The 17,691-nt window shown below is 64.2% G+C and overlaps 4 protein-coding genes across 4 annotated transcripts; 3 read left to right on the forward strand and 1 right to left on the reverse strand.

The window, feature by feature from the left end:
• Positions 1 to 4,567: 4,567 nt before the first annotated feature.
• Positions 4,568 to 6,262, forward strand: EMIHUDRAFT_223825 (hypothetical protein; the record flags this gene model as incomplete). Its single annotated transcript, XM_005791358.1, has 4 exons — positions 4,568 to 4,772; positions 5,574 to 5,709; positions 5,781 to 5,912; positions 6,031 to 6,262. The coding sequence occupies 4 exons, from the start codon at positions 4,568 to 4,570 to the stop codon at positions 6,260 to 6,262; spliced, it is 705 nt and encodes a 234-aa protein (XP_005791415.1).
• A 1,110-nt stretch (positions 6,263 to 7,372) lies between these two features.
• EMIHUDRAFT_361434 (hypothetical protein) lies at positions 7,373 to 8,781 on the forward strand. The gene is made up of 5 exons (XM_005791359.1): positions 7,373 to 7,418; positions 7,489 to 7,541; positions 7,692 to 7,966; positions 8,171 to 8,460; positions 8,543 to 8,781. The coding sequence occupies exons 4-5, from the start codon at positions 8,437 to 8,439 to the stop codon at positions 8,729 to 8,731; spliced, it is 213 nt and encodes a 70-aa protein (XP_005791416.1). The 5' UTR covers positions 7,373 to 7,418; positions 7,489 to 7,541; positions 7,692 to 7,966; positions 8,171 to 8,436; the 3' UTR covers positions 8,732 to 8,781.
• Positions 8,782 to 11,063: 2,282 nt separating this feature from the next.
• Positions 11,064 to 13,307, forward strand: EMIHUDRAFT_439931 (hypothetical protein). The gene is made up of 6 exons (XM_005791360.1): positions 11,064 to 11,407; positions 11,484 to 11,821; positions 11,948 to 12,121; positions 12,171 to 12,485; positions 12,702 to 12,816; positions 12,857 to 13,307. The coding sequence occupies exons 1-6, from the start codon at positions 11,101 to 11,103 to the stop codon at positions 13,129 to 13,131; spliced, it is 1,524 nt and encodes a 507-aa protein (XP_005791417.1). The 5' UTR covers positions 11,064 to 11,100; the 3' UTR covers positions 13,132 to 13,307.
• Positions 13,308 to 15,317: 2,010 nt separating this feature from the next.
• 6PGL2 (6-phosphogluconolactonase) lies at positions 15,318 to 16,717 on the reverse strand. The gene is made up of 2 exons (XM_005791361.1): positions 16,660 to 16,717; positions 15,318 to 16,594 (listed from the first exon to the last, which is right to left on the reverse strand). The coding sequence occupies exons 1-2, from the start codon at positions 16,708 to 16,710 to the stop codon at positions 15,422 to 15,424; spliced, it is 1,224 nt and encodes a 407-aa protein (XP_005791418.1). The 5' UTR covers positions 16,711 to 16,717; the 3' UTR covers positions 15,318 to 15,421.
• Positions 16,718 to 17,691: the final 974 nt, after the last annotated feature.

Raw genomic sequence — 17,691 nt, forward strand, 5'->3', positions numbered from 1 at the left:
GACGACACGCAGCGTCGGGGCACTCACGACCAGCAGCATCACCGCGCGCGCGACAATGCGAGGCGAGGCTTGTGCCATGTAGGCGACGTCAATCACGGCCAGCCCCGCGGCCGCGAACAGGATGACCGGGACGGTGTAGAGCTCGGCCAGGAAGGCGACGCACACCACCACGACGGCGAGCGTGACCTGGATCGGTGCTATCACGCCCTGGTGCGCCGCGAAGAGCAGCGGCGCCGGCGTGGCCGGTGGCGAGGGCGGCACGGAGGCGGAGGGGTCGCTCATCAGCGCCATCAATTCGTCGCCAGAGAAGACGTCCACGGCGACTTGCGCTAGATCTACGTGAGGCGCCGCGCCCTCGAAATCACCTCCGCCGCCGGCCTGCTCTTGACGGTGCTCGAGGAGCGGCAAGGGCAGCGGGGAGCCAGCCTGCAGCTCGCCCGGCGTGTTCATCGGCGCCGTCTCCGTGCTCGAGGCGAGCCGTGCCACGCCCTCACTCCGCATGAGGGGCACGAGGGTGCGGTTGGAGACCTTAAACTTGACGAAGAGTGCGCCGCCCTCGCCCTCGTGCAGATACTCGTCTGGGACCGGCGAGGTCGAGACGGAGGGCGCGATCTCGACCTGCTTTTGCTCGCAGAGGAGGGACGGCTTGCGGGCAGGAAGGCTGTTCAGCCAGGCCGGGTGCTCCTTCCTGCGTGGGTTGGGGGAAGGGGGGGGGGGGTTGGGGGGGGGGGGGGGTGGGGTGGGGGGTGAAATTCGGGCGCCACACCGCTGTACCTGCAATGGGAACGCACGCTATCGGTCGACGCGTAGTCCTTGCCGCACCCGACGAAGCGGCAGACGAACCGAGAGACATAGCGCGGCGCCTACTTGCAGAGGAGCGCGACTGTCCAGTGCAGCCACTCTCGGCGCGAGAACTGGCCCCATGCTATCCGCGAACGCCGAGCCCACTCCCGAACCCGTTGGCCCAATCAACGCCGCCGGATCCGCCGCCGCCGCCGCCGGATCCGCCTCCGCAGCTGCGGAATGCGGCAGAGGCGGGCCGACGCCCGCAAAAACGGCGGAGCTCTGCTCGCCCTCCTCGACGAGTTGGCTCAAGAGCTGTAGGTCCACGAGTACCTCCTCTTGCCCCTCCCGCTCTCGCTTGCGAGCAGTTGGTTCGGCGGCGGCGGCATCGGCGGCATCGGCGGCATCGGCGGCATCGGCGGCATCGGCGGCATCGGCGGCATCGGCGGCATCGGCGGCGGGCGGCGGCGGCGGCGGCGCCAGTGCCAGGATCGCCATTGGCGCTCCGACGTGGTTTTTCATGTTGGACCGCTTGGTGTTGTTGGCGAGGCGAAAGGCCTTGCCATGAAACGCGCCCTCGCACACGCTCCACACGCCGCTCGTCTTGACCATGCGCAGGCTGTCCGCCGTGTCTTGGTTCAGCATTCGGACGCGGTCGCACGGGATAGCGAGCTCAGCTCGGCAGCGGCTGCACATCTAAAGAGAAAAAGAGACGGCTGAGGCGAGGCGTGGAGTGGGTATGCAGCGACCGCATGGGAGCGCTGTTGCCTTGCTCGCAAGATGCCCCGCTACTTGAGACGCAGCGTGGGGCGTCGAGGCGTCCACCGCCGAGGTGACCGGCGCTGCGCAGCGCGACCGCGTCCCCGAGAGCTCAGCGCCCCAGCAAACACGAGCGTCGGCTTCCATCGAAATTTTCAGAGGAGTGATTGACAGCGTCTCAGTGGAAAAAGAATTAGTACGTTGGCTGCAAAGGGGATATTACCAATAACCAAGGCCTCGCGTGTGACTTTGCACGTAACCTAGCCAAGCACGGGATAGCGACATGGTCGGACGTGTCAGAATGGGGGTATGGGGCACCGGGGAAGTGTTGACGTGGCCGCAAGTGAAGCGAGTCTATGGCCTCAAAGACAGCACGACGGAACATAGCGAATACAAGAGGCTGGCGGAGCAGCTGGAGCGACCAGAGTGGGCACAGCTGCGACAATACTGGAAGTGGGCGGTTATAGAAGAGCGCGCACACGGACAGAAGATGGGACGGAGGGCGCCCGATAGGGTGCTGAAGGTGAAGGCGGCAAGGAAGGCGCCGACCTGCTATGGGGGAGGCATGGGGGAGGACGAACACGGATGGGAGTACCTCTGCGAATGGGAAGGCGAGCGGAGCGACAGTTGGGTGTGGCACGATAAGATGGAGAGCGTAGGATTTGTCGGTAAGCTCGCTAACACATGGGAGCGGGAGCTAATGCACGCGCAAGGCGTGAGACGGCAAGCGGCGTCCTTCCGAGAGTGGCTAGAACACCGCAGAAGACTAGGTAGTTCGGGGCCGGAGGCAGCGCAAGCGGGCAGAGCACTAGAGACGTGCAATGGAAAGAGTAATGCTCCGTCGTGGAGCGACGTGCTCGATCGATTCATTGAATACAGCAGGGAGGCAAACGGGGTGTGCACGAGCGGACCCAACATGACAGAACACACGTTCGAAGAAGGGCGAACCAGGAGACGGACATCCGAGTGGAGAGGAAGGCCAGGACGCTCTACCTCGGAGGGAAGAAACCGGCGCTCCTCGCGCGTCATCATTCTCTGTTCCTAATAGACTCTCACAAACAAGCGGCGACGCAGCAATGCAGCAGACCGAGAGGGCACAGACTCGACGGGAGATAGCTCCTGCCTCGCTCTCTCTCTCTCTCTCTCTCGCCGTTTACGCGTCGACGAGTCCCACGGGTCGGCGTGGAGCTTGCGGTTGCGCTCGTTCTTGTACGCGTTGAACGCGCCCTTCTTGAAGCGCGCCTCTCCGCCGTTGTCGAGCTGCACCGCGGTCTCGTTCTCGAGCACGTCCGTGTCCTCAAAGTCGCCCGCGCGGTTGGCCTGGTCCTTGACCCACGGCTCGGTGGACGTGGCCGAAGGCTTGATGCCGCGGAGCGAGTACGGCACCTGCCGGAACGTCGACGAGTCCCACCCCTTCTTCGCGCCGCGCGGCCGCATGCGCGGGTCGTCGAGGCGGTACGCCGAGAGCGGCGGGTCCATGTCGATGCCGTAGCGCGTCGGCTTGCCAAAGTCAGACGTGTCGAAGGTCGCGTTGTAGACCTGCTGGTCGATGGTCCACGGCTCGCGCGTGATCGGCTTGATCGCCTTCAGGTACGCGGGCATCGATGCAACTTATACACTTATGAAACGGCATGATGTGCCTGTAAAACGGCGCACTCACACTAGCAAAACACCTCTCTCCACAGTACCTCAATTCAGTTCACAAGGCGTTCAAGGCGCGTCAATTCGGAGTCCTCGGTCGCATCATTTGCTGGTGCTGGTGCTGGTGGTGCTGCTGCTGCCGCCGACGCTTCCTCCTTGAAGTCTCCCTTGGCGGGAGGCGGCTTGCCGGTGAACTTGTCGTGCGTGATGATGCGCGCATTCGGCTGCGTGCCGAGCGGATTGGGCGTCGAGTGCGCGGCGAACCATGCGCCGACGCGCCCGGTGACAAGCCGGAAGTAGCATCGGTGCTGTCCCTTCTCGAGCGGCCGCGACTCGTGCGGCGTGTGGTCGGTCATCCAGAAGAGCTGCTCGGCCTGCAGGCTGATCGGCCAAAGAACGCGTTGCACGCCGCCTTCAATCAGGTGCGCCGAGCCGATGGTGTCGCCTGCGCCATCCTCATAGCGCGCTTTGGCGGACAACGGCATAATCTCGTTCAGAATGGGCCGCAGGTGCTCAACATCGCCACCCGCGCCCACGAGGATCTCGGGGACGCGGCAATTGTAGACGTGCGTAGAGTCGTCCACATCCGACGCCATGAATATGCCTCCGGTGAACTCGCCATGCAGCGCGTCTCCGTAGCCCCAAGGCTCCCAGACCCGTTCGCGCACGCATTCTTGCTTGCCAGCCTCGAACGGCAGGTACGCGAATCCCTCAGTGTGAAGGCCCGAGCGGCGCTGCGACTCGCCCTCGTTGACGACGCTCTCCTGCACCGTCAGGTAGGCGATGCGCATGTCCTCTGGCATTGGCGTGGCCTGAGCTTTCGCCTGCCCAACGCTGTACTTTGGCTTCCGTTGCTCATCCCTGCAGCCTCTCAGGTTGTTGCGGCAGACTTTGATCATGTAGCCATAGTCCTTTTGCAAGTCGGCGGGCAGAGTCGAGAGGTCGTCGAGACGAAAGGGCATCATGTTCACGTTGCGGCCTTTGGGCGTCGGGAAGCTGACGTCGTCCACGTGCGCGAATGCAACGCATTCCTTGTCCGCGCGAAGCGCGTCGAGCGCCCGCTCGCGCTCCACGAGCACCCAGATGGCCTCGAGCACGTCCACGTGGCCCGCGAGCTTGCAGAGCGGGCTGCCCTCGTCGCGCGTGCCAAGCAGCACGGTGCAAAGCGTCGCGTCGAGGGGACGACGAGTCGCGGCGGCGGGTGGTGTGGGCGACGACGGCGATGCTGTCGGCGGCGACGACGACGATGACGCGGAGGAAGCCATCCCGGCGGGGATGGTGTTGCGCGGCGTCGCCTGCGTCCGTCCTCGCGACGCTGACCGACCCACCAAACCACGAACCCCCAAGCAAGACAGCGGCACGCACCTGGGGCGCGGTCGGCTCTATGCTGTTCGTGGCGCTCCTGCACCTGGCGACGCCGCTCGAGCCACCACAAGTGCCGCGTCTCAACCTCTACCCGCCCCGCCGAGTTGCGCTGCTCGTGGAGCCCACACCATTCACGCACATCAGCGGCTACTCCAATCGCTTCAAGGAGATGCTCCGCTTCCTGGTCGCTGCTGGCGACGAGGTGCACAGGCTGGTGGTGCGCTGTCGCCCGACCACACCGAACCGCCTCCACCTCGCCTGGAATAGGTGACTGTGATCACGCCGGACGACACACCGGAGCGGCCGCGCTCTTTCCTCGGCGTACCGATCACCTACCTGCCCGGCTTCCGCCTTCTTTTCTACAAGCAGGCGACACTGCACTCGCGCCACCGCCGCTGACCCTCACCCTCACTCTCACCCTCACCCTCACCCTCTCCCTCTCCCTCACCCTCACCCTCACCCTCACCCGAGCAGACGCTCCTCACACCTCGTCAGGTCCAGCTCTCGCTCGACTGCCGCCGCGTCGCCCTCCGCGCCCTCCGCTCCTTCCGGCCAAGCCTCCTCCACGTCTCTGCCCTGTGAATAGTATAGCTGTGAACAGTACAGCTGTGAATAGGCCAAGCCTCCTCCACGTCTCTGCCCCCGGCGTCCTCGCCCTGCCCGCCATCCTGTGCGCGCGCCTCCCCTCGCGCGCGCCTCTCTCTGTGTGAACGGCGACTCTTCACACACGCACCCGCACCCGCGAGTGCAGGTACTCTCGCCTCCTCTCCGTCCCTCTCGTCGTCTCGTACCACACACACCTCTCCGTCTACGCCGCGCGCTACGTCACCACCCCCGGCGCCGCCTCGCCTCGCCTCTGCTCTGCTCTGCTCTCCTCTGCTCCCCTCTGCTCTCCTCTGCTCTCCTCTCCTCTGCTCTGCTCTCCTCTCCTCTCCTCTCCTCTCCTCTCCTCGCCTCGCCTCGCCTCGCCTCGCCTCGCCTCGCCTCGCCTCGCCTGTGTATGTTACCAAGGCCCGGACCCGCAGGCTTGCGCTGGCTCGCGGTGAAGCTGGCAGACGCGCTGCTGCCCCGGCTGCTCAACTGCGCCGACCTCACGCTCGCCACGAGCCCGCAGCTGCAGCAGCAGCTGCGCGCGCTCGGCTGCAGGCGCGTCGAGGGTGGGTTCGGGTACCGTGGGGTAGGGGAGGGTGGGTTCGGGTACCTTTGGGGGTAGGGGAGGCGCTCGGCTGCAGGCGCGTCGAGGTGTGGCGCAAGGGCGTCGACACGCTCACTTTCTCGCCCGCCTTCAACGCCTCCAACTCCCACGCCCGGCACGCGCTGACGGGCGGGCAGCCGCACCGGCCGCCGCTGCTGTCGCTGGACTCGTGCCGCCTCTCCCGCCGCCGCCCTCCGAGATTTGGCCGAGATCGCGTAGGCCGCTGCTGCTGTACGTCGGGCGGCTCGTAAAAAAGAAATCCCGACGCTGGGCGATTTCTTTTTTAGGCCGCTGCTGCTGTACGTCGGGCGGCTCGGCGCGGAGAAGCGCGTCGAGCTGCTGCGGCCAGGCTGTCTCGGCTCTTTGGCCAGCGAAGGTGGTGACTCGGTCACAGGCGCGTCGAGCTGCTGCGGCCAGGCTGTCTCGGCTCTTTGGCCAGCGAAGGTGGTGACTCGGTCACAGGCGCGTCGAGCTGCTGCGGCCAGGCTGTCTCGGCTCTTTGGCCAGCGAAGGTGGTGACTCGGTCACAGGCGCGTCGAGCTGCTGCGGCCAGGCTGTCTCGGCTCTTTGGCCAGCGAAGGTGGTGACTCGGTCACAGGCGCGTCGAGCTGCTGCGGCCAGGCTGTCTCGGCTCTTTGGCCAGCGAAGGTGGTGACTCGGTCACAGGCGCGTCGAGCTGCTGCGGCCAGGCTGTCTCGGCTCTTTGGCCAGCGAAGGTGGTGACTCGGTCACAGGCGCGTCGAGCTGCTGCGGCCAGGCTGTCTCGGCTCTTTGGCCAGCGAAGGTGGTGACTCGGTCACAGGCGCGTCGAGCTGCTGCGGCCAGGCTGTCTCGGCTCTTTGGCCAGCGAAGGTGGTGACTCGGTCACAGGCGCGTCGAGCTGCTGCGGCCAGGCTGTCTCGGCTCTTTGGCCAGCGAAGGTGGTGACTCGGTCACAGGCGCGTCGAGCTGCTGCGGCCAGGCTGTCTCGGCTCTTTGGCCAGCGAAGGTGGTGACTCGGTCATAGGCGCGTCGAGCTGCTGCGGCCAGGCTGTCTCGGCTCTTTGGCCAGCGAAGGTGGTGACTCGGTCACAGGCGCGTCGAGCTGCTGCGGGCGGTGCTGGACGCGAGGCCAGACGCGACTTTGGCGATAGCAGAACTGTGAAGAGTGCAGCTGTGAAGAGTGCAGCTGTGAATAGGCCGGACGCGACTTTGGCGATCGTTGGCGGGGGGCCAGCGGAGGCGAGTTCACACCGTCCTATTCACAGCTGCACTCTTCACAGCTGTACTGTTCACAGCTCTGCTCTCACACCGTCCTATTCACAGCTGCACTCTTCACCGCTGTACTGTTCACAGCTCTGCTCTCACACCGTCCTATTCACAGCTGCACTCTTCACCGCTGTACTGTTCACAGCTCTGCTCTCACACCGTCCTATTCACAGCTGCACTCTTCACCGCTGTACTGTTCACAGCTCTGCTCTCACACCGTCCTATTCACAGCTGCACTCTTCACCGCTGTACTGTTCACAGCTCTGCTCTCACACCGTCCTATTCACAGCTGCACTCTTCACAGCTGTACTGTTCACAGCTCTGCTCTCACACCGTCCCTCACCAACGGTCAACACCTCCCTCTGACTGGTCTGCCCGGAGGCGAGTTTGCGCCGCGAGTTTGCCGGTGCGGCGGCGGTGTTTGCCGGCGTTTTGCGGGGGCGAGGACCTCTCGTAAAAAAGAAAGCCCCGCCCATCGGCGATTTCATTTCTACTAGGCGTTCTGCAGGGCGAGGACCTCTCGCGCGCGTACGCGGCGGCGGACGTCTTTGTGAGTGCCCGCCGAGTCGCCGGGCGACAGCCGCGTGACACGATTGCGGTGAGGCGTCCTGGTGGTTGGGCGCAGGTGATGCCCTCCGACTCGGAGATATGGGGAGAGATGGGGAGAGATGGGGAGAGATGTCCTGGTGGTTGGGCGCAGGTGATGCCTTCCGACTCGGAGACGCTGGGTTTCGTCGTGCTCGAGGCGATGGCTTCGGGCGTGCCCGCCGTCGCCGCCGACGCCGGCGGGCTGAGATTAGCCGAGATTGAGCCGAGATTAGCCGAGATTAGCCGAGATGCGCCGAGATGCGCCGAGATTAGCCGCCGACGCACGGCGGGCTGTCTGTTCTGGTGGCGGCCGTGACACAAAGGAGACGCGGGCCGCGCACACACGCAAGCTGTGGGCAGGCGGGCTGTCGAGCCTGGTGGCGGACGGCGAGACGGGGCTGCTGTTCACGCTCAGCTGTGAAGAGTACAGCTGTGAACAGTACAGCTGTGAATAGGCGAGACGGGGCTGCTCTTCACGCCGAACTGTGAAGAGTACAGCTGTGAACAGTACAGCTGTGAATAGGCGAGACGGGTCTGCTCTTCACGCCGAACTGTGAAGAGTACAGCTGTGAACAGTACAGCTGTGAATAGGCGAGACGGGGCTGCTCTTCACACCGGGCGACGGGGCCGACCTGGCGGCGAAGGTTGGGCGGCTGGCCGGGGGGCCTAGAAGCTGAACCCCGTCTTCCCTGTACTCCCACCAGCGCTCGAGAGGAGCACGTCTTCCGCCGCATTCGGCCGCATTCGGCTGTGTGAGAGAGGCCTCTGATCGGCTACTACGATCTCGACTTCACAAGTCCACTTCACAAATCTGCCCCCGTGTCCCGCAGATCGACGATCCGCTGCTGCGGCGGGAGATGGGCCGAGCGGCGTGCGCCGAGGCGCGGCAGCGCGGCGTGAGACGCTCCGTCGCGAGGAGACGGGCTCCGCGTGGCTTGACCGCCACCCGGCACTTGCCACCAGGCGAGGCGGTGGAGCTGGGAGGCGGCCACGTCGGTGCTGCGCAACGAGCAGTACGCGCTGGCGGAGAGCCGCTTCCGGGAGCGGCAGCGGTGGGTCGAGGCGAAGCTGGAGGCGTGGCGGAGTCCGCTGACGCGACTGCGGAAGCGCCGCCCCCACCGGACGCGACCGAGCGTGGCCGCGTTTGCGTGACAGCATCGTTTTGACTTTTGTCGGGAGATGTGTTTCCGTGGGACTCGAGTACAGAAAACCCCTTGGAGGTTGGAGCACTTGGTCTTGGAGTAGTGCAGTCGACTTTTCTCGGCGGTAACCGCGCCCTGGGGTTGCGGTGGTCGCACGGCCATAAAGGGTGTGGATGCTGGGTTCAACAAAATCGGAGGACGCGACCCACTTCGCCACAGACGGTCCCGCGCCTCGCCGCTAAGACGGGTACACGACCGCGGCTTGTGTGCGTGTACCCGTCTTTGTCCGGAGTGAAAAGTCCAACGCGCTCGTCGGTGACGGCTTCCTCCAACCTGCGCCGCGCTCGGCGAACCTCGACAGCGCTTTCGGTGGCATGCAGCTCTTTGCGACAGAAGCCTGGAGAGCAGCTCCTCTGCTGCTCACACACTCTGCACAGCTGACACAGCCTACTGTGCGGCTGTCACAGCTGTGACAGCGATGGGCTCGCCCTCACTGGCCCTCAGTCACTTGTGCTGCGGCTTGTGTGAGCGACACTGCTCGGCGACTGCCGGCACACTGTGAGACCATGGGTGAGAGGTCAAACCACGCTACCAGCGCTTGGTCACATCGGCCCCGAGGTCAGATCCATCTACTCTGTTGATGACAAGACTTGTCTACCGGCTGGAGCCGAGCAGGAGGGCTTGGCGCACAACCCCTGTTCAACTCACCCTCCACACCCCGTAACGGGATTCGACGAATTCTTTTGACCGCGATATGCATGCACATGTGGGTCTAGGGTTGCCTAACGTTAAGAGCTGAACAGTGTTGCTAGTGTTAACAGTAACAACAGAACAACAGTGGGGCCCCCCAACAACAGTAGCTAACGTTAGGCCGACTGAACAACAGTAAGGAAGGCCTGGCAGTGACCCACGACGATCTCTAGTGTCCAGTGCGGGTAATACCCGAAAATACCCGGAAAATCCCAGGTATTTTCGGGTTTTACCCGGGGTTTTTGCCATTTTCTGCTTGCTGGCCGCTGAACAACAGTAACAACAGTAACAAACAGTAACAGCATGGGCTGGGGTGAACACTTGAACAACGTTGAGGATTTCAGCCAACACTAGCGCAACTGTTAGGCCCAAAGTTAACGTTAGGCAACCCTACATGGGTCATGTCATGCACAACATGTACATGTACATGTCATGTGCATGTGCATGTGCATGTGCATGTGCATGTGCATGTGCATGTGCATGTGCATGTGCATGTATCATGTGTGCATATGTCCACCTCGGTCCTCTCGCCGCCGCCGCTCGCGCCGCCTCGCCCCCGCCGCCACCGCCGCGCCCTCGCCAGACACGCCGCCGCCCACTCGCCTCCTCGACCTCCCCACGGAGCTCCTCCTGCGCGCCCTCTCTCACTGCCACAGCCCCCTCGACATCGCTCGCCCGTCGCGGCCGTCTCAAAAGTCGGTCGAGAGTACCGGGTCGCGGCGGGAACGCGCCCATCCGCTCGATGGGTGTCAGGAGTCGATCGCCTGCGCCAGGAGCGAGCACGGGAGTCGTCGCGATGGTGTGTGTGTGTGTGTGTGTGTGTGTGTGTGTGTGTGTGTGTGTGTGTGTGTGTGTGTGTGTGTGTGAGAGATTTTTATTAACCAACAAGAAATCACGACTCTCACAGTGATTTGGGCTCGGCAGCTTGTTAGCCCTCAGCCGAAGCTGGGGCCGGTCCCGTAGCCGAGAGAGCCGCGCCGATGAGTTCGACGCGGTCGGGGGGGCCTGCGGAGAGGCCAGTGAGATTGCGATCGCTGTACTTCATGGTGTCATCAAGTGACTGGCTGATCTTGTGTGTGTGTGTGTGTGTGTGTGTGTGTGTGTGTGTGTGTGTGGGGTGTGTGTGTGTGTGTGTGTGTGTGTGTGTGTGTGTGTGTGTGTGTGTGTGTGTGTGTGTGTGTGTGTGTGTGTGTGTGTGTGTGTGTGTGTGTGTGTGTGTGTGTGTGTGTGTGTGTGTGTGTGTGTGTGTGTGTGTGTGTGTGTGTGTGTGTGTGTGTGTGTGTGTGTGTGTGTAGAGACATAGCGGCGTGGCGCTGGGCTAGAGAGAGAGACGAGGGCGCGCCGGCGCGCGCGGCCGGTGGCGCGCGAGAGGTCCACACCTTCGCGACGGCGGGCAGGCTCGATACGGCCGCTGGCCGGGGCGGCCGCTCGACCGGCCGCCGCGGTCGTTCCGGCGGCGGCGGCGGCGGCGGCGTCGCGAGCGAACTGGCTCGCATTGGACGAGCGACCCTCTTCACAGAACCCGAACCCCCACCTTAAAGGGGTACCCGGAGTGGCACCAAGTGAGCCCAACTGCGTCAGCCCCGACGGCTCTCACCCCCCCCCGGCCGAGGCGAGTCTTCACTCTCGATGAAGTCGCTCTCCATGCCTTCGATGCCTTCGATGCCGTCTTTCAAAGGGATGAAGTCGCCCTCCATGCCATCCTTGCCCTCCAATGTCCTGGCAAAGGGCGGGATCGGCGGCCTCGCCAAAAAGCTGTCGTCGAGCAGCATCTCGCACGATGGCGACGCCCTGGTGGGTGGCTCCGTCGACTTTGAGGTGGTGGTGCGCGAGCAGCAGGGAGGCGAGGAGAGGGCCTACGCCACCACGCTCACCAAGACGATGCTCGCCAAGCCCCTCTCAAAGGCGCTGATCGGCCCTCTCCTCTCGGAGCTTGGTGAGCCTGCACCCCGCGGCTGCCACGGCGCATTGGGCGCGGGACGCGACGCCGTGCACTCGCCGCCTCGCCGTAGGCAAGCAGGACCGCAACGCGTGCCGCTTCAAGATCTGCCACGTGGTTGGCGTCGGCGTGGATGACGAGCAGCTGCACGCGTGGGCAATCTATCGGCTGTCGGTGCGCAAGTTGCTCAAGGCAAAGGCGGAGATCGAGGGCGGCACGCTCGTCGAAGGGGACAAGTTCCGGGTCACCGTGACCCTCCGCTCCGAGGAGGAGCTCCAAGTGATGCGCTCTGCGCGTGAGGCTGCGGCAAAGAGCCTGATCTCGTCGCGCAAGGGCGCCGTCTTCCTCATCCACGGACCCGAGGGGGAGCCCCTCGCCGCAAAGGTTGGCCCCGGATGGCTCAAGAAGACGGCGCGCCCCGCCGCGCCCCCTCTCCCCAGCGGCCCCCCGCCCCCGGCGCCTCCGTGCGGCCCCATTGCACGGCACCTGCGCACGGCATCTGCAGCAATGTCCACCGCCCCGCACGTGCCCCCGCAGGTGCGCGCCTCCCTCATCCAGCCCTTTTTGCAAGCCTACAACGAGCAGGGCCACGTGCGGCAGTGGGTGCGCGAGGACGACTTGCTCGGCGTCACCGTGCGAGCGTACGACGCGCCGGCCGGCCGGGGCACCTACTTCGACACCTGGGAGCACCGCCCCTTCGAGCAGCGCTGCGTCGACCTTCTCGCAGGGAGACGCGAACCCCTGCCCCACCCTTCCCCAGCCCTCCCGCCCCGCCCTCTATGGGCCAGCTCTCACCCTCCCCCGCCACGGCGCTCACAGGAGCTGCACTGTCCTCGTCCTCCGCATCCGCGGCGGCAGCTGGGAGGAGCCCTCCTCGCCGCAGTCCAGCTCGCACGAGGCATCGATGCACGGCGCCGGCGGCCCCACGCACGGCTTCTCGCCGCGCCCAAAGGCGGCCGCCCAGGGGTCCTACCGCCTCTCGGCCGGGGACGTGCAGGCCGAGATGGCGTCGCCGGAGCCGTCCGGCGCGAATCCGTTCCTCGCCGCCTCCCCCTTCAGCGCCGAGGAGGCGGCCGTGCCACCCGCCGCCCGCCGAGTAGCCCCATCGCGCAGCGGCCGACCCCTTGCGCCCACCCCGCCCGCGCCGGATTTTCAAGGGGGGCTTCGACCACCTTTTTTGGGGGCCTTTTTCCCCGGGAGCTTATCCCCCGTGGGCCCCGGGGGACCTTTAAGAAAAATTTTTTGGGGGGACCCGGGGAAAAAAAGGTTCCCCCCCCCCCCCCCCCCTCAGGAGAACCTCCTGGACATGGAGCTCTCCACCGACAATCCCCCGGGCTTCTCCATGATGCCGGGCTTCTCCAAGCCGGCGAGCCGACCCCCCCCCCCCCCCCCACCCACCACACGCCGTCCACCGCCCGCACCCCAACTCGGTGCGCGTACCTGCAGGCGGAAACCTTCTCTCCGCCTGGCTTTGCGGTGAGCAGCAACCCCTTCCTCTCTCCCGGCTCCGTCTCCTACCTCTGAGAGAGCGGCGGGCCGCGCATTCGGTGGCTCCGGCTACCATCCTACTAGCATGTGGCGCAGCCTCCTGGCATAGGGAGTCGGGGCGAGCAGCCCCTTCCCGCACGGCCTACCTTGGTCGAGGCGCTCGCCCCGGGAGAGCCTTGAGAGGAGCCCGGTACGGCTCACTCGCTGGCGCAGCAGCGGCACACGGCTTCTGATCGAGCAACGTGCGACGTGGGCTGCGGCCGGCCTCGCGAGGCAGCGATGTGTACACCATCGTCGCGCCGGGCAGTTCATGCGCACAGACACACAAATATCACAATCGTCGCGTCCTCCTCTTGTTTGTACGTTTGAGACCGGTTGTGTACGTTCTACGGGATATCTGCCGTTGCCCCCCAGGCTGGTCCATCCACGATCGGACTTCGCGGGGTACAGGCGCGAGGTACCCTTTGCGCCTTTGATGGAGCACTTGGAGCGTGTGCAGTGTTATATAGCAGCCGCACATCCACACACCTTCATCCAGGGCCGGGGAGCTAAGACTTAGGCTAAGAAGCGCACCAGCGGGCCAGATGATTGGGATCGGGTTACGGGCTAGATAGCCCTAGCCTTGGAGCAGCAATCAGCGCCTTTTCTTTCCAGTACGCGCCAGTCCCGTGCCCAGTCGTGCGAGGGAGTTTTCTTGTAAACTCCTGTGTTAGTGCCAGTGCGCGCCAGTCCCGTGCCCAGTCGTGCGAGGGAGCTTTCTTGTAAACTTCTTTTTAGGATGTGCCGGCGCGGTGTGTGTGCCAGTCCGCGCCAGTCCGCGCCCTTGTGTCGTGCCACAGCGTGCTGTGTGAGAGGTTTGAGGTAGGTAGGTAGAAAGGTGAAGAACAGTCAGGCTCGGACTGGGCACCAACGCGGTATGCGTGGACGCTGGACAGATGATGACGACACGCACGAGCGACACACAGACACAAACAGGCTCACAAGACACACAGCCAGCTGGCTGCCACACACCCTGAGTTGGCGTACACATAACTCAAGGCCACGTCCTCCCTGTCGCCCCCCCCAGCACTCCAAGGTGCCAAAGGACACAAACAAGGGCACAACAACACAACAGACGACAGGAAGTAACATGCGAGGCTAGAGCAGGCTTGCTCCACCTCTAGCAATCTCGCCGGCCGGCGAACTGGTTGGGTAGTAGTCTAAGTTCTGAGCCTCGACGCCTAGCGGGTCTAAGTGTGCCTAGGCACGCTGGGGTGCTTGCGCGGTCTAAGGTCAGCGGGAGCCTCTTACATCGGCTAAGTCGGCCGTGGCACGGCCTGGGGCCAAGAGGCTCCCACCGTGATCGATACGGCGCTCCGCCCAAATTTTCTTCGCCTGCGGCGGCGAGAGATTTTTCTCTCGACGTTTCTTCTGCGAAGAAACGTTCAAAACACTCGGTGTCGAAACACCTCTCCGACGCGCTCGACTATAGTCTGGTCTCTGGACTTTTGCAGGTTTATTTATTTACGAAGCCTCGCAATGTCGCGCCAACGGCTCGTGTAGAGTACGTCCCGCCAGTGTCCCCACTCCGCAGTCAATCCTCATTGAGTCATGTGCGTGTTTTATTGCGTGTCGTGATGAGCTGCGCCAGGTGGAGGTGGACCCACAGCGAGAAAGACACGGGTCTGCTCAATGTAAAGCCGCTCGCAACCAGTGCATCCATGCATATTATTATTTTACGTGTTGTGATTGTTTGTCGGTTCCACAGAATCGCCGATGAACGCCAACGCGCGTGCGTACTGGGCTGGGTTTTTAGGCATTGTGGGGTTGGCACTCCCATCGACCCTCATGACCTCCTGCGGTCTCTGAGATGGACACCAGTGGGTGTGGGGCCACAGCCAGGATACACTCGAAGGCTGGGTAAGCAGTAGAGGTCAATACTCGACGCGTCCCACATGGTCTGTGTCGCTGTCGGCACGCTGTCGACAGGACGTCGAGCGACACCGGTGGCAGTGCCACCCAGGAGTGGTCGGGCGGTCTCCCGTCATGAGAGAGCCACCATGTGATCCGTATGATGGTTCCTGACAACCGCCTCAGTCAACTTTCGTCACAGTTCCCGCTCTGAGAGGAGCTGAGGGTCAGTTCGACAGCTGGAGCTGTGTCGCCGGCGTGCGGCGGCCTGCCTCCGGAGGTGCCTCTGAGGTGGACATTTCTTGGTCACCGTGAGAGAACGCGTTCGAATTTTCACTCCGGAACTTCAACTGAGCACGCGCACCGGCCAGGGCTACAATAGTGCCAGTGAGGCGGAGGCGCGAGTCGGAAGGCCGCGACCGTCAAGTGTTCCCGTCATTTTCCTACAATCGCTGTGAACCCAGCCACGTACTACTTTTTGCGGGTGGAGAACTCAACTGTCGCGACAATTAATATTAAATTGCCTTTCGGCTGAATAAAAACAATTAAACACAGTTTCTCTTTCTCCCGCTCGGCCGGGCCGCTTGCGCCGCCGTCCATGCCGCCGACAAATGCCTGAGGCTTTCCGTCGACCTACACCAACGTCGCTTGCGCCGCACAGCCCTTGGCTGTCTCGAAGATGCCAACAAAGGCGGGGCTATCGCCGAGAGGGAGGTCCTCGGCGGCCTTGTGCAAGGCGCCTGAGGCGAGATCAAAGTTCAAGAGCGTCAGGCTGTTGTCCTTCTGGTTGCCAACAATCAAGAGGCCAGCCTGAGACCCAGTCTTTGTCAGGGTCATGCTCCGGGGGTAATGACCCACTGCCGTGTAGTCCTTGAAGGTGAGGCTCTCGGCGCCGACCTGGAAGACGGCGATGCCGTCGCGCTTCTGCGTGCTGGCGTCCCGCACGGACACGAGCACGAAGCTGCCGCCCGGCGAGAACAGCACCTCGGCAGGGTAGAGATCTGGCGGACTGTAGGGCCCGGAGGCTTCGTAAGTGGCGATGGTGCTGAGCCCTTGGGCGGCGTCCACGCCGAGCAGCTCGATCGTTGGCTGGGTGGTCCCGTTTCCCTCGTTGGCGAGGACGGCGAGGGGCAACGTCGGGTGGAAGGCCAAGTGGCGCGGGCCCTGGTCCTGAGGCACCGACAGCGGCTCGTGGGCCTTGGACAGCTTGCCGCCCTCAAAGGTCAGCTGCTGCACCTGGTCCAGGCCGAGCGTCGGCACGTAGACGCCGCCGCCCGAGAGGTAGGTGGAGTGGGCGTGCGCGGAGGCGCCGAAGTCCACGGTCTGCGTGGCCTCGCCCAGGCTGACCGCGCTGTCGCCGCCCTGGGTGACCGGGAAGACCGCCACGGTGCCGCCGCCGTAGTTGGCCACGAAGGCGTGCTCGCCCAGGGAGTCCGTTGCGAGGTGCACGGGACCGGCGCCTTGGCTGCTGACGCGGCTCGTCTCCGTGACCTTGCCGTCGCAGCCGAGGCTGAGCGAGGCCACCGTGTTCCCCGTCTCACTCACCGTCAGCAAGCTTGTGAGGGTGCCCTCGCCGCGAGGCCCAGCCGCTGCGATCCAAGAAGGATTGCCTCCGGCGTTCGAGTCGCCAATCGAGGTGAGCGAGCCGTCATCCGAGAGCGCGTAGGACTTGATGGACGAACCCCGGTCCTTGTAAAGACCAACGAGCAGCACTCTGTCTAGCAGGGGAGCGGGTCCCGGCGATGGAGCTGTTGGCGCGAACAGGGTGTCGCGCTCGTTCGGGGTGGTCTGGATTTTGTCGCCGGCCTGCGCAGTGGGAGACTCGCAAAATGAGAGAAGGCCGCAGTAGGCGCGTGCGTGAGGGCGCACACCGTCCCGGCCACAAGGGCCGCCAAAGCAAACCAGCGAATGTAAAGCGTCATCGAGAACCTGAACATGGGAAAGGGAGGGAATGAACAAGAGCGAGGCGGCAGGGATCAGTGAAGCACTGCCGTCTCTCGCGCGTCCACGGCGCTAGGAATGGCCGGGCGGCGGTGCGAGTCGGCTGTGAGGCGGCGGCACAAGGCGGCGGTCGGTGAATGGTTGCTTGATGGACATACTAGTGGAGTGCAGATTGGGTGTAGTGGAACGACTACGTCGATAAGAAAGCGGACCACGTCAGGAGCGGCGCGAGGGATTGCGGCGCGCCGGAGTGGCAAGACGAGTCTGTCCCAACAGACGCAGACGACGGGGAGAGCAGCACCGTGGGCGACGACGTGGGTATTAACGGAGGAGGTACAACCATCCCACTCGACGACATCGGTGATGGGGCCTCTAGCTACGCCGATGACCCACCCGACTCCCCCGAAAACGAACCGCCGCCTAGCGCCCCGCCCTCGTCGCCTAAAGCCCCCATCGTGGAGCAGGGGGTGATATGGATTTCATACACGCCGAGCGCGCAGGCGCGACACATCGGAGACAACAAGGGGATCCGGCGTGAAAGAGCTATCGACATTGACGTTGACCCAGCCGATTCCACCGATGTCGACGTCATTACCTCCGCGGCTACCGCGCTTTCGCTCGACGACACCGTGGAGAATCGCACCGAGGACCTTGCCGAGGCGATGGGCCGGATCACTTTGGACCCCGACCCCGCCCCCACCCCTCGGGGTGGGGGCACCCGCCCCTGTCGGGCGCCGCTTGCGGCGCCTGACAGGGGCACCCCCTGGGTGGGGGCCGGCGATTCCCATGCCGGCTCTCCGCCACAACCCCCGCCGGGAGGGAATCCCTGCTCACAGAAAAGGGCTTCGAGCCCTGTCTCGCGCACGCCCCTGGCGGGCGCCGCGGACCAGTTCCGCGAGCGCTCGTCAGCGGAGTCCAATCAGCTTCCCAGTCTTTCGCTCCCAGTCTTTGCTCGAGGCTTG

The sequence above is a fragment of the Emiliania huxleyi genome (genome assembly GCF_000372725.1).
Source record: "Emiliania huxleyi CCMP1516 unplaced genomic scaffold EMIHUscaffold_113, whole genome shotgun sequence".
In the NCBI taxonomy this organism is placed as follows: Eukaryota; Haptophyta; order Isochrysidales; family Noelaerhabdaceae; genus Emiliania; species Emiliania huxleyi.

Excerpts from the sequence above, each read along its gene's own strand:
- EMIHUDRAFT_361434 (XM_005791359.1), top strand. The coding sequence starts at position 8,437 with ATGGGCCGAGCGGCGTGCGCCGAG. Across the intron at positions 8,461-8,542 it reads GCCGAGCGGCGTGCGCCGAG|GCGAGGCGGTGGAGCTGGGA; the intron begins GCGCGGCAGCGC and ends ACTTGCCACCAG.
- EMIHUDRAFT_439931 (XM_005791360.1), top strand. The coding sequence starts at position 11,101 with ATGAAGTCGCTCTCCATGCCTTCGATGCCTTCGATGCCGTCTTTCAAA. Across the intron at positions 12,122-12,170 it reads GCCCCTTCGAGCAGCGCTGC|CCCTCCCGCCCCGCCCTCTA; the intron begins GTCGACCTTCTC and ends ACCCTTCCCCAG. Across the intron at positions 12,486-12,701 it reads TCAGCGCCGAGGAGGCGGCC|GAGAACCTCCTGGACATGGA; the intron begins GTGCCACCCGCC and ends CCCCCCCCTCAG.
- 6PGL2 (XM_005791361.1), bottom strand. The coding sequence starts at position 16,710 with ATGACGCTTTACATTCGCTGGTTTGCTTTGGCGGCCCTTGTGGCCGGG. Across the intron at positions 16,595-16,659 it reads CGGCCCTTGTGGCCGGGACG|GCCGGCGACAAAATCCAGAC; the intron begins GTGTGCGCCCTC and ends CCCACTGCGCAG.